Source organism: Notamacropus eugenii, chromosome 4, assembly GCF_028372415.1.
Source record: "Notamacropus eugenii isolate mMacEug1 chromosome 4, mMacEug1.pri_v2, whole genome shotgun sequence".
Classification (NCBI taxonomy): domain Eukaryota; kingdom Metazoa; phylum Chordata; class Mammalia; order Diprotodontia; family Macropodidae; genus Notamacropus; species Notamacropus eugenii.
The window spans coordinates 158,523,155-158,537,497 of NC_092875.1; the positions used below are offsets into that span (position 1 = coordinate 158,523,155).

Genomic DNA, 14,343 nt, shown 5'->3' on the forward strand with positions numbered 1-14,343 from the left:
TGCCATACAGAATTTATTCCAATATCTCTGATCTTTTAATGTAGAAGCTGCAAGGTTCTGTGTGATCCTGACTGTAACTCCTCAATATTTTAATTGTTTCTTTCTGTCTGCCTGCAGTATTTTCTCCTACACTTGATTCTTCTGGCATTTGTCAGTGATATTCCTCAGTGTTTTCAGTTTGGGATCCCTTTCAACACGTGAATTCTTTCGATGACTATTTTGCCCTCTGGATGTAGGACCTCTGGGTGGTTTTCCTTGATGTTTTCTTGGAAGATATTGTCCAGGCTCTTTTTTTTTCATCATAGCTTGCTGGTAGACCAGTAGTTGTTAGATTTTCTCTCCTAGATCTATTTTCCAGGTCAGTTGTTTTTCCAGTTAGATATTTTACATTTTCTTCTATCTTTTCATTCTTTAGATTCTGTTTGACTGATTCTTAATGTCTAATAGAGTCACTAGCTTCTCCTCGCCCAATTCTAATTTTTATCAAATTGCCTTCTTCATTTAACTTTTGCATCTCCTTTTCCATTTGTCCAATTGTTCCTTTTAAGGACTTATTTTCTCCAGTTAGTTTTTGTGCTTCCTTTTCCATTTGTCCAATTTTCCTTTTGAATTCTTCTGTGATTTCTTTTTTTCATATTTTTAATATCATTGGCTAGTTTTTCTTCTACTTCCCTAATTTTACTTTTAAAATTCTTGAGCGCTTCCAAGAATGCTCTTTGGGCTTGAGACGAGTTCATATTCCTTTCTGAAGTTTCAGATGGGAGTACAGTCTCAATGCTGACCTCTTTGGTAATTGTGTTTTGATCTTTGTCCCCGTAGTAGGATTCTGTGGTCTTTTCTTTTCTTGTTTGCTTCTTGCTCAGGATGATTACCCTTTTCATGGCCTTTAAAATGGATCACTGCTTCTGGGGCACAGGGGCTGTGTCCCAAGGTTATTGTCATTAGAACCTGAGGCTTCGTGTATTGTGGCTTCTGGTTCTTTCAACTGGAAGCTAGAATGCTGTACCTTACCTGGTGTGCCAAAGCAAAGGTCAGGTGAAGTCTTTCTGAGTTTTCCTGGAGTTACCCTGGAGCTAACTGCAGTAAGTGTGGAAAGGAGGGGAGGTCTGCTCATAGAAGTCTTCTCTCCTTTCCTGAGCATAATCAGGCTCAGTGGTTGGTGAGCCCCATTTGTGCTAGTGTCCTCCCGATTCCTCTGACTATCCTGAGGCACACTTTAGGTCCTGGTGTTGGTGATTACAGGCCCCACCCCCTGCGGCTCAGGATCTCCTCCTGGTTTACTGAGATGGAGCTGTCTGGGACAGCACTGGTCCTCTACTGGTCCCCTTCATCCACAGCAAGAGGGACCTCCGTTTGTGATTTTCCTAGCCTCCCAGGCTAAGAGACTTTATCCCTTTGGCTGATCCCACTGTTCCAGGATTTTTCCTGATGAAATATTTTCTGGGTTTTTCAAGGTCGACAAGGGAAGGGGTAGCGCACTTACAGATCACTCCACCATCATGGCTCCTGGAAGTTCAAGTAGGTGACTTATAGACATTGAATCTGCAGGTTTATAGAGTGGCTGCTGCTGTTACCTGGAGTTCTGCACTTTTCTCTCTCTCAGTTCCACTGAATTCTCTCCTGGGCTGATATGTTTGAGATTCCTCAGTGGGGCTGTTGCTTCAGACCATCTGGGGCTTACTGCTCTGCTTTGCTGTGGTGGTGTGTGCACTGGTACAGCCTGTGTGCTGTGTGCTTCTCAAGCCCCATGCAACAGATCCTTCCCATCGACCATCCAGTCTGTACTGGGCTGGAAATCTGCTGCACTCTGTCTCCTATTGGTTTCTGTCACTTTAAAATTTGTTCAGATTCTCTTTTAAGAGGTGTCTGAAGGAGTTTGTCTTAGAGCTTAGGTTAGTAGTTGCTCTTCCTCTGCCATCTTGGCTCTGCCCCCCAGTTTCATGGAATTTTCATCTGAAATATATTAGGTTCGTTTGGCAGCCCTTATTCAGAACATTATGCTAAGTGCTAGGGAGATAAAAAATCTAGATAGGACTTCCATTGCTCTCTTGAAAATTACAATCTTTAGGGAAATACAAATAACTGCAATACATTTTTATGTTTTTTATGAACTAGCAAACCTGAAAGTTTCCAATATACACAGAAGAAAAGTGGATTGTATATGCATCTGTTAATCTTTGTTATATAAAGTTTTCTTTATAGTATATGTTTAATTCAACATAGTAGCATTCACAGCATTGTTTTTGTTGTTGTTATGTTTTTTGAGACTGGATTTCCTTCTCTCACCTGTCCTGGGAGTCCAGGAACCCCATATGGGCCTGAAACAATGCTTTTTTCTATTAGAAGCTTTAATTTGCTTTACTTTCCCTGACCTAGACCAGTTTGCTCCTTCTTAGAAGCCTGTTGGTCCCCCACTTTCAAGGGATCGCCATATCGGGGCCAACTTTTTATTGTCTTTAGTGCTATGGCAGCTTGGAACACCCAAATACAAGTGACCTACTACCCTCTCAGTTTGTTGTATTAGTAGGGATTTCAGGTCTGTTCTACTAAACCTGTCTTCTGTGTTTTTTTTTTTTTTTAAGCAGTCTGAGTTTGAATCCCTACTATTACATTTATTAGCACTGGTGAAATCAGGAGTGAAATTTTTCAGTGTGTCAGAGCCTGTTTTATTTCTAAAGTGGTGATACTAGTGCTTTTATACCTTTAGTAAAATGAAGTATCTTCAGAAAAATTTCATGGATGTTAATCAATAAGTATTTGAGCACCCTTTTGAGTACCAGAGTATTTTCTTTTTTTTTTTTTAATCTTTTTAAAAATGTTTATTTATTTATTTTTAGTTTCCAACATTCATTTCCACAAAATTTTGAGGTCCAAATTTTCTCCCCATCTCTCCCCTTCCCCTACACCAGAATGCCATGAATTCTGATTACCTCTTCCCCCAACCTGTTCTCCCTTCTACCATACCTCTCCCTTCCCTTATCTCTATCTTTTCTTGTAGGGTAAGATAGATTTCTATACCCCATTACCTGTATTTCTTATTTCCCAGATGCATGCAAAAACAATTCTCAGCATTTGTTCCTAAAACTTTGAGTTCCAACTTCTCTCCCTCCCTCCTCCCCACCCATCCCCACTGAGAAGGCAAGCAATTCCATATAGGCTATATAGGTGTACTTTTGCAAAAGATTTCCATAATAGTCATGTTGTAGAACACTAACTATATTTCCTTCCATCCTATCCTGCCCCCCATTGATACTGTTGTATCTTTTGACCTTATCCCTTCCCAAAAGTGTTTATTTCTAATTACTCCCTCCTCCCATTTGCCCTCCCTTCTGTCATCCCCCCCCCACTTATCTTCTTCTCCCCTACTTTCCTGTAGTGTAAGATAGATTTTCATACCAAATTGAGTGTGCATGCTATTCACTCCTTAAGCCAAATGTGATGAGAGTAAGCTTCCCTTTTTCCCTCTCATCTCCCCCCTTTTCCTCTTCATTGGAAAAGCTTTTTCTTCCTCTTTCATGAGAGATAACCTGCTCCATTCCATTTCTCCCTTTCCCCTCCCAATATTTTCCTCTCTCACCCCTTAATTTTATTTTTTTAGATATCATCCCTTCCTATTCAACTCACCCTGTGCTCTCTGTCTGTATATGTGTGTGTATAACCCCTCCAATTACACAAATACTGAGAAAAGTTTCAAGAATTACAAATATTATCTTTCCATGTAGGAATGTAAACAGTTCAACTTTAGTAAGCCCCTTATGATTTCTCTTTCCTGTTTACCTTTTCATGCATCTCTTGATTCTTGTGTTTGAAAGTCAGATTTTCTATTCAACTCTGGTCTTTTCATCAGGAATGCTTGAAAGTCTTCTATTTCATTGAATCTCCATTTTTTTGCTTGAAGTATTATACTCACTTTTTCTGGGTAGGTGATTCTTGGTTTTAATCCCAGTTCTTTTGACCCATGGAATATCATTCAAAGCCTTTTGATCCCTTAATGTAGAAGCTGCTAGATCTTGTGTTATCCTGATTATATTTCCACAATACTTGAATTGTTTCTTTCTAGCTGCTTGCAATATTTTCTCCTTGACTTGGGAACTCTGGAATTTGGCCACAATGTTCCCAGGAGTTTCTCTTTTTGGATCTCTTTCAGGAGGTGATTGGTGGATTTTTTCAATATTTATCTTACCTTCTGGTTCTAGAATATCAGAGCAGTTTTCCTTGATAATTTCATGAAAGATGATGTCTAGGCTCTTTTTTTGCTCATGGCTTTCAGGTAGTCCCATAATTTTTAAATTGTCTCTCCTGGATCTATTTTCCAGGTCAGTTGTTTTTCCAGTGAGACATTTCATATTATCTTCTCATTCTTTTGGTTTTGTTTTGTAACTTCTTGGTTTCTCATAAAGCCATTATCTTCCATCTTCACCATTCTAATTTTTAAAGAACTATTTTCTTCAGGGAGCTTTTAAAGCTCCTTTTCCGTTTGATTAATTCTGCTTTTTAAAGCATTCTTCTCCTCATTGGCTTTTTGAACCTCTTTTGCCAATTGAGTTAGCTTATTTTTAAAAAAATTATTGGTTTTATTTATTTTCGGTGTTCTACATGTAACTTAGAATTTTTCCCCCTCCCTCCCCTGAAACTTCCCCCTTCCTTGCTGAGAAGGCATACAATTTTATATGGGTTCTACACATACATTCCTATGAAATTCATTTTCACTATAGTCATGCTGTATAGGAGAATTAAAATGAATGGGAGAAATCATACTGCAAACCAAAACGTAATACAAAAGAAAATGATCTGTTGCATTCTGCAATTGAATTCCATAGTTCTTTCTCTGGATGTGGTAGCCTATTTTTTAAGGTGTTATTTTCTTCAGTATTTTTTTTGGGTCTCCTTTAGCAAGCTGTTGACTTGTTTTTCTTTTCTTGCATCGCTCTCATTACTCTTCCCAGTTTTTCCTCCACCTCTCTTACTTGATTTTCAAAATCCTTTTTGAGATTTTCCATGGCCTGAAGCCATTGCATATTTATTTTGGAGGTTTTGGATGCAGATGCCTTGACCATTAGGTCTTCCTCTGGTGGTGTACATTGTTCTTCCTCATGTGAAAGGATGAAAGAAAACCTGTTCACCACGAAAGTAGCCTTCTATAATCTTATTTTTTTTCCCCTTTTTTGGGGCATTTTCCCAGCCAGTAACTTGACTTTTGCATCCTGTGTGAAGAGGAAGGGACCTGTAAGTTCTCAGTTCTTCCAAGGTGGCACAACCAAGGGAGAGGCCTACACTTTTGTCTGGGAGCCACCACAAGCACTGTTCTGCCCAGGATCTTCTCCACCACGCCAGCACTCCTCCTTACCCCAGCGCTGCCAGTCAGGGTTGAGATCTAGATCAGCTGCTCAGTTTCCCCAGGGGCTTTAGGCCGAGGGCTTCAGAAATGGATGCTCCCGCTGCAGTGGCTTCTGCTGCCAGAGTTAGTCCTTGCTCCCTTCTCATTCATTTGAAAGAGCTTTCTGGCTGACCTTTGAAGCTGTCTCTGGGATTTGTGGGTTGAGCAATCTGGTAATGGTAACTTCTTTCAGAGATTCTGTCCCTGAGGCCTGCTCTGGTCCTGATCCTGCCAGTGCTGCGTGGCTGGGCTGCGCTCCACTCTGCGCCCAGTGCAATAGACCTTTCCTATTGGCTTTCCAGGCTGTCTTGGACTGGAAATCTCTTTCACTCTGTTGTTTTGTGGCTTCTGCTGCTCTACAATTTGTTTGGTCATTTTTTACAGATATTTTATGGGCTATGGGGGAGACCTTTCCAGGTTTGTCCTTCTACTGTGTCATCTTGTCTCAGTCCCTAGAATATTTTCTCGTGAAATTTTTCTTTCCACTAAAATGGTTAAAAGGGTGGCTATTAGCCCTTAGAAAGTAATAGAAGAGGAATAATATGTTAATGTTGCAATAAATATTTAGAACTTTGAGGAAGGGGAAGAATATTTTTGAAATGTTATGTGTTGAAAAGAATTAAATGTGAAGAAATTATTACTGTTTATGACATAGTTTAGGAAAATAATACACATATTATGCTTTCTGTTAAAGTTGTTCATTCAAGGGAATTATTTAGTGGGCAGTCATTTATTATCTATCTCCTGTGCCCGAGTCCCAGTGCTTGGTGTTGATACAGATAAGAAAAAAAATTCCTGTTTTCAAGGGGCTTACATTCTGTTGGGGGAGATGGTATGTATGCCTTTATGTACATGAAAACTAAATGTAAGGTAATGTGGAGGGTGTGGTGATTGGGGAGTTAGGAAAAGCTTTATGTAAGAAATGGGGTTTGCACTGAATTTTGAAGGGCACTATAGATTCTTAGAGATGGAGTCGAGAGAATACAGGGATACAGAAATCCATGGTGACTTATGTACATTTTATCTTCATTACAGATACCTCCACAGCCACCACTTCCTAGAATTGGTCACCTTGTTGCTGTCAATTCCAGCAATAAGTGCTCACCCTGCTGTGCTGCAGGCTATGAGAGATGTTTTGAAGTTTCTCACACAGTCACAGAAGGGTCTTCTTTTTTTCCTCTCGGAACATGAAGCAACCAACTTGCTGATTAGAGCTCTTTGTCACCTTCTTGATCAAGAAGAAGAAGATGGTCTCCAGGCTGATGGTGTTATTGATGATACATTTGCCTTGTGGTTACAGTATTCAACCCAGACTTTGCAGTTTATTACAGAACTGTTTTGTCATTTTCAGCGTTGCACGAACAATGAAGAAACTGACCACTCAGATCTCTTGGGAACTCTTCATAATCTTTACCAGATTACTTTTAACCCCATGGGAAGAGCAGCTGTTGGGCATGTCTTCAGTCTTGAAAAGAATCTCCAGAGTCTTATTACTCTAATGGAGTACTACTCCAAAGAGGCTTTAGGGTAATTATTTACTGTTTTTTGGTTTTGTTTCCCATTATAATGAAAAACTAGATCAATCCAACATATTTTTCAAAGGAAGATGATTCAAAAATAAGAATTGACAGTCTTTTGGATGTTTGCCTCATACTTACTTACTAGTTGATTAAAAGATAGAATTACAGAAATATCAAATTGCCAAAAAATATGATGTGACTCTGACCTAATGAAATGGGTTGCCACTGTGATGCCATGTGTTACCTTGTAGTCATACACTTCTTTCTGATAAAATAACAAGACCTCACAAATGAAATAAAAACTGCCATATTGGTTTTCAGAGTACTGCAGGGTTGTAAGAAGCCAGACTTTTGGTTTAGTTTCTTTCCCCAGAAGGGTAGTGTTGGTGGCTACTCTGTGTGAAGTAAGCGGGGAGGGAAGCAAATGTGTATCTGTAATAATAGTGTTTACATCTCTAGTTGTGAAGGCTTGTGTTGTCATTTCCATCATTCTAGTGATTTACAAAGTGTGTGCTCTGAATTGTATGGAACTTAAATTGACATACACATGGACAAGTCTCTACTACTGCTGTTCTTTGCAGCAAAGATTTTTACTGTGCCCTGAACAAAAAAGTTTTGAGAACTACTGCATTATAGTATGCATTTATTCCTATGAACTGAGTTTGAATGCAATATAATGTCCTGTCTTCAGAAGTTCCATTGTGGCATTTGTATCTATCAGCTATCTTATTCTCTTTAAAACTAAGTGGAAAAGAGATGGTTTGAAAGAAGTATTTTGATTCTGCATTTTGTACCTGAGAACCTAGGACACCTTTTATGTTACAATGAATGAAGAAGTAGATGCATTTATTCCAAGAGCTTAAAAATCTTATCTTGTTTCAGGGACTCCAAGTCAAAGAAATCGGTAGCTTATAATTATGCGTGCATACTTGTTTTGTTGGTGGTTCAGTCTTCTAGTGATGTCCAGATGCTAGAGCAACATGCAGCGCCTCTCTTGAAGCTTTGTAAAGCAGATGAAAATAACACGAAGTTGCAAGGTGTGGTACATGAAGTTATTAATGTGTGCAGAACATCTCAGAAAACTGTTTTGTTTCTTCTAATAGCCTTATCAGGTTTTTATCATGAATAGAGTGATGCTGATATATTTTTCACTGTATAACATTAGATTTCAGTTGAAAAAAGTTTTATAGACAGCCAAGAATTGTAGAAATAATTGTGAAAGTTGGTGATTGACTAGTAAGAGTGGCTGACTTAAGACTGGAATAGAGGTATTTACTTTCAAATTTGCAATTATCCACTTATTTCATTGTAGGTATATCTTACCTTTGTAGTTATTCCATGAACTGTTTATGGTTTGCCATAACCTGTTGAAATTTATGTGGAGACTTGATTGTTTAAAATGGATATTTATTTTTAAAAAATAATTTGATTTTGAATAAAATATGTCTGGAAAAATCTTATCTAGGACATTTTTTCAAAATTCTAATAATATATATTTAATTAGAAATATTTTGTATTATTATTTCCAGTTTCTAGGTGTAAGAACATAATAGGAAGAAAGTTTATTTACATTTTTGAGCATACGTTCTTAGGTTATATGTGCTTAGGACTTTAAATTAGGTTTTTTTTTTTCTTTTTATGTAACTTAGATAAAACCTTAGGTCTTGAGTAACAGGTTTATATTCTGACATACTAAATAGAGTTCCATCAAAATTATGCACTTAGCTGTTTTGTCCATTCATAGTTGTTGGAGAAAGTAAGAGGGCTTTATTTTGATTTTCCTTCTCCTTATTCTTATAATATGCTTAATATAGCATTGCTTGTATATGAAAATTTCCATAATATATTTTTAATGATTATGCCAGAGTCATATCATTGCCACTGGTAGAATTTGAATCCCATGTGGTAGATATTTTTTATTTTTTTGTTTATTTCGTCTCTTCATTTCAGTAGATTATCTGCAAGTAGATTTAGTTTTTCATGCACAAATGTTTAATATGGATAAGTATTTCATTTGACTAATGTAATATCCAGTAGAATCAAAGTAGATTTAAATATTCTGTAGTTTATATTAAGGGAAATGATTTCTCCCCTAGTTTATTTTTAGAATGAATAGTAATTGAGAATAAGTGTGATGTCACTGACAGAGAGCATTATATTCTAATGGTGGAGACATGTAAATAAATAGGTACATACCAGATACATGCAGAGAATAAAATATCTAATAATATTTAACCTGGTGTATACACATGCACACACAGAGTATGTCCCAGATGTCTTAGTGACGTTTTGCACAATGCCCTGTTTTACATAGTTTGAGAGAGAGAAAGAGTGAGTGTGAGTACATGCGTGTGTGCGTGTGTGCATGTGTACAGAGACGATACATACTCTTTGGTATAGTGGAAACAGAGCTAACCTTTTGAGAGAGCTGGCCAGAGAGACCTGAGTCAAGTTCCAGTTCTGACATATCTTGGTTGTGTGTTGCTGAGCAAGTCATTTAATGTCTTAGTGCTCAGAGAAGGTGCTGACCTGAGTTTTTAGATGTAGTTTTCTCACTGGAGAGTTTCCCATACCAATGAAATCATGAGTCCCTCTCCTTGTTTGTAATATATATTGAATTTTTGTTTTGACATTGAAGCAGAATTTAGTTTTTCAAATTGGATGTAAGGCTGAAAATTGATAATTAAATGGATACTGTGAAACGTTCAGGAAATTCAGAAATCTTGTTTTTAGAAATCAAACGACTGAAGTGGTTACATATTTCAGGAATAATATTATAATAATGTAGGATCATAGATCAAAAGTTTGCAAGAAGCCTCTGAGGCCATTTCATTGAGACTCCTTTGAGGAACTGATTCTAAGACTTTTTAAGTGACTTGTCCCAAGGATCACAACTAGTAAGTGTCAGAGGTGGAATTTGATCCTGGATGTTCTGACTCCAAACCCAACACAATTTCTCTTTTACCTCACTGCTTCTTGCCTTCTTTTTTAGGATTATTTGAAATGCCCAAACCTATTTATTAAGAAAGCAGAAACATAATTTGATCATTCTTTAGGCTGAACAGAATTTAACTTGTGGAAATTAAATCTTTATGTGATATCACTGTTCTGTATTGGCCAAGAATCTTTTCACAGTCTTTATTTGAAAGTTTTCATTTTAATCTAAAGTTTAAAGTTCTTTTTTTTCCTTTCAGAGCTTGGAAAATGGCTGGAGCCTCTGAAAAACCTTAGATTTGAAATTAATTGTATCCCAAGCCTAATTGAATATGTTAAACAGGTTAGTAAGTCTTTGTTTGATTTTAGGACAGTTTATCATAGTATGTAGCAATATTGCATTAAATTATACTCTAGGAATAGAAAAAACATTAGTTTCTGTTATTACACAATCATCATGTTAATAAAGCTAACATTTTTGACCATGGGCCCTCTTTGTATATTTGTACTAGACTCAGACGCACACTTGTATCCCACCCTTCTTTGTAGCTTTGTTTAACTCTTTCAATGTATTTGCCAAATATCGCTTTGATTTACCCCTGAGAATGTATTGTAGTGGATAAAATGATTATCTTAGTCAGGAAGACCTAGGCTTTAATTCACCTTTGACATTAGTTCTAATATGGCCTCAGGTAAGTTTCCTAATCTTTAACCTGTTTCAGCCTAATAACTATCATACCTACCTGATAGAACTTTTGTGAAAATCATATTTATAAAATATGTCAAGCTTTATGAAAACCTTAAATGCTGTTAATGTTTATATTTTGGGTTTGTATGGATTTTTTTTTTAAACCAGACATTTGATTACATTGGTATTGGGAGATCCAGTTAAAGAACTGTTTCTTCCAGTACTGAACAGAACCTTCTCTGAAATATAGCCTTGATTATCTGTGTACATTCAGAAGTTGAGTCACAGAGCCAGTTGGGGTCAAAGGAGGGGCATGAATCCACATTTTTTTGACTCTGAACTCAGCTTTCTGTCCACTTTGCAGCCTTACGTTTCTAGTTGATTATAGTTATTGTGGTTATCATTAGTATGAAGAAGATTATTGTGAAGATCAAATGAAATGTTTTTGCAAAGGCTTTGAAAATTGAAAGGTAAAAAATTAAATTAACAAGCATTCATTAAGTGTTTGCAATGATCCTGGCACTATGCTAAGCACTTGACAAATATTGCATTCACAAGTCTGAGAAGTAGAGGTTCTTATTATTTAGAAATTGAGGCCAGGAGAGGTTAGGTGATTTGCCTATGATCACACAGTAAGTATCACTGTCTAGATCTGAACTTGGATCTTCCTCTTTAAGGACCCAGAGTTCTATCTACTGTGCTGCCTAACTGCCTTGGCAATATTATACGTTATTGTTTATAGAGGCATATAAATAGAGGATTGGCCTTAGAGCCATGAAGAGCTGAGTTCAAATTCTGCCTCTGACATCTGCTGCCTGGGGCAAGTTGACAGTAGGCAAGGTACTTAACCTCTCAGTGTCTCAGACAAGTCTCTTAAGACTTCTAAGTTGCTGCCTTCATTGATTATTGCTAGAGGGAGTTAGGGCAGCTAGATTGGCACAATGGATAGTATACTGGGCCTATTACTCAGGTTCCCTCATCAGTAAATTGAACTGGAGAAGGAAATGGTAAACCACTCCAGTATCTTTGTCAAGATAAACTCAAATTGTTTCACAAAAAAGTCACATATGAATGAAATTACTCAAGAACATAACAATAATAACAAAGAGGGAATTTTCTTGTTCTGGAGCTCCCTATAACAATGAAATCAGAAGTCTATCTTCCATTTCCTCTTACTGTTCATGGATCAATTTCAGATCATTTTCAAGTTAAAGTCAAATTTCATGCTTTTAAAAATAATTTTGATTTTTTTTGTTTTTATATTGCCTAATTTTCCTTTGTATCCAACTCTCCTTCTCCTTCCCCAGAGAGCCATCCCATATAATTAAGAATTTTTTTTAAGAAAAAAAAGTAAAAGGAAAAAGAAACAAAACAGCCAGCAAAAGTGATCAATATATCCAGTAAATCTGAAAATATATGCAATATTTCATGTTATTTTCCTCCCAACTCTGCAAAGGAATGGGGGAGGTGATTATATTTTCATTTGAGATTATGTTTCTTTGTAATTTTGTAACATTTACTTTATGCATTTTTTGATGTAAAAACTTAGTTTATATTACATTTCATAGATTGTTATGATTAGGTCAAGGACTAATTCAGTTTGTCATTTATTTAGGGCAACTCTGGACAATAATGTTAGCAATTTTAGCCCCATGGGAATTCTTGCATTTTATGTACTTTGGTACTTGGGTTAGATAATTAACCAGTATTTCATTATAAGAAGCGAGTAGAAATATTAGTTGTCATATTTTTTTGTAATTTTCCTAATGCTCACCCATCATATAGACTCACACAGTTGGAAGAGACCCCAGAGATATTTTAACTATCCATATTGTAGCTTGTCAAGAATCACATTTACAGCGTATTCAAGAAGTGATCATCAAGCCACTGCTTAGACCTCTCTTGAGGAGCATGCTATCTCCTGAAGCAAGTCATTCCATTTTTGGATTGCAGAAATAGTTTTTTCCTTATGTCAAGACTGGTTCCTTATACAAGTCATATTCATTAGTTTTATTCTCTGGGGGCAAACTGAAAAGGTCTAATACCTTTTCTACCTAATAGCCTTTCAATAACTTAAAGACCTTTTTCAAGATTTCTTAGAGCCTTTTTTTCCCTTTCAGGCTCAACTCTAATTGATCCTCATATTAGACTACTCTCCAGATCCCTCACTATTTTGGTTGCCCTTTTCTAAATGTTCTCTAGATTGTCACTAACTTTCTTAATAATGTTTTGTTTGGGGTCCACTATTTCACATGTCTGACCAGAGAAGAATATCAGTACAACTGTTATCTCTTTGGTCCTGGGCATTATCCTTTTCTTAATTTAGCCTAAACATCACATTAGCTTTTTTTGACTACCATATATTTGACTACCTTTGCTCATGCTTCATAGCACTTGCTTTGGTTTTTATAAACAGCCAGGAGATCCTTGACATTTCCTCTTCTAGTTGGTAATTCTACTCCTGCCACCTCCACCACAATTACTACCAGTACAATTACACACACATATAATATTTTAGTTCTGTCTTTATATGCCTAGGCACTTAGCATAGTGCCTGTTGATTGATTTCTCCTTTGATCATCCCTCACATTACATCTCAGAGATCCAGTACTTTTCTTTTTGCCTTTTATGTGCCCTGTGACGCTTTTGTTCCCTTCTTCCTCTCCAATGTTTAGTATTCCATCATCCCTTCCTCCCTCTCCCTACTTCCTGTAAACTATATTCTACTATCTCAATGATAGTGAAGATCAGTATTTAGGAAGGGCTTCCATTGTACTTGGCCTAATATTCCTTTCACTGGAGCCCAAAGCAAATTTTCCTCATTTTGTGAATTGCTGTGGTTGAAAAGCTTATGTAACTTATGGCTAACCTTTTGGGGCTGAGCCTTTCCACATTCACATAGTCTGTGGCTGGGTACTGGAAGTGGATTTATTTCCAACTTTTAAAGGTCTGTTAGAACTTACTTGACTCTGGCAGAGCATTCAACGAGGCAAAGTCACTTAAATTCTATTATGAGACTTCAGAATAGGGTTTTAGTGAGAGAACAAAGCAGACAGGATAACTAGAAGAGTGAGGAAAATATTTTATAACAACCATATCAATAGTAACACACAGGGGCAAAAAGTAATCCAAAGACTTTACAGATAACTGGTCATTGTTATCAATAAAATTCTTCTTTTCACCTTTTTAAAGTCATGTGTAGTATTCTAGGATTTGAAAGTGAAAGGAACTTCAGAGATCACTTAGTCCAGTTTCATATTATGGATGAGAAAACTGAGGCCCAGGGACACTGAATAAGTGGTAGAGTCAGGAGTCAGACTAAAGTTCTCTTAACTAACTTCATTCAAGGAATCTTGGGAGTTGTGGACCAGAGGTGTAAGTGATTGTAATTGTTTATTTAATTATGCATTTAGGATCTCAGCCAGTAGTCATTACCTACCATTTAGAATTGTGGTCAGGAATGCTCTTGTCTCAGAGTACGTAAGTGAGTTTTTGTGATGATAAATTTGGGATAATAAGCCTCTCATCAAGTCATTTAGCTGAACATTCTTTAATCAATAGTATTTTGATTGTCATATTATATTCAGTACCTTTTTTTGTAGGGACAGTTCCCTTTTTATGAACCTTATTGTAGGGCACTTATACCACATTAATGAGAAGAGCTTATTATAGGCTGGATCTTGAGATCATGGTTTCAGTGCCTAATGTAAAACATCTGAGTGAGTGGGGATGGGGGTGGGGAGGTTTGAGGGTGGGGGGGAGTTAGAAGGATTGGAGAGCAGTGAAGGATCAATTGAGAAATATTGGTTGGAAGTGGAGAAAAA

The 14,343-nt window shown here is 36.9% G+C and overlaps 1 protein-coding gene across 4 annotated transcripts in view; it reads left to right on the forward strand.

The window, feature by feature from the left end:
- The window catches only part of VIRMA (vir like m6A methyltransferase associated), an 88,484-nt gene that overhangs the window by 52,426 nt on the left and 21,715 nt on the right, over positions 1–14,343 (forward strand). For all 4 annotated transcript variants that reach the window (XM_072603504.1, XM_072603503.1, XM_072603506.1 and 1 more), the window contains 3 exons: positions 6,413–6,904; positions 7,780–7,934; positions 10,092–10,174. In XM_072603504.1, the coding sequence (XP_072459605.1) occupies positions 6,413–6,904; positions 7,780–7,934; positions 10,092–10,174 (730 nt within the window). The remainder of the gene's footprint in view (positions 1–6,412; positions 6,905–7,779; positions 7,935–10,091; positions 10,175–14,343) is intronic.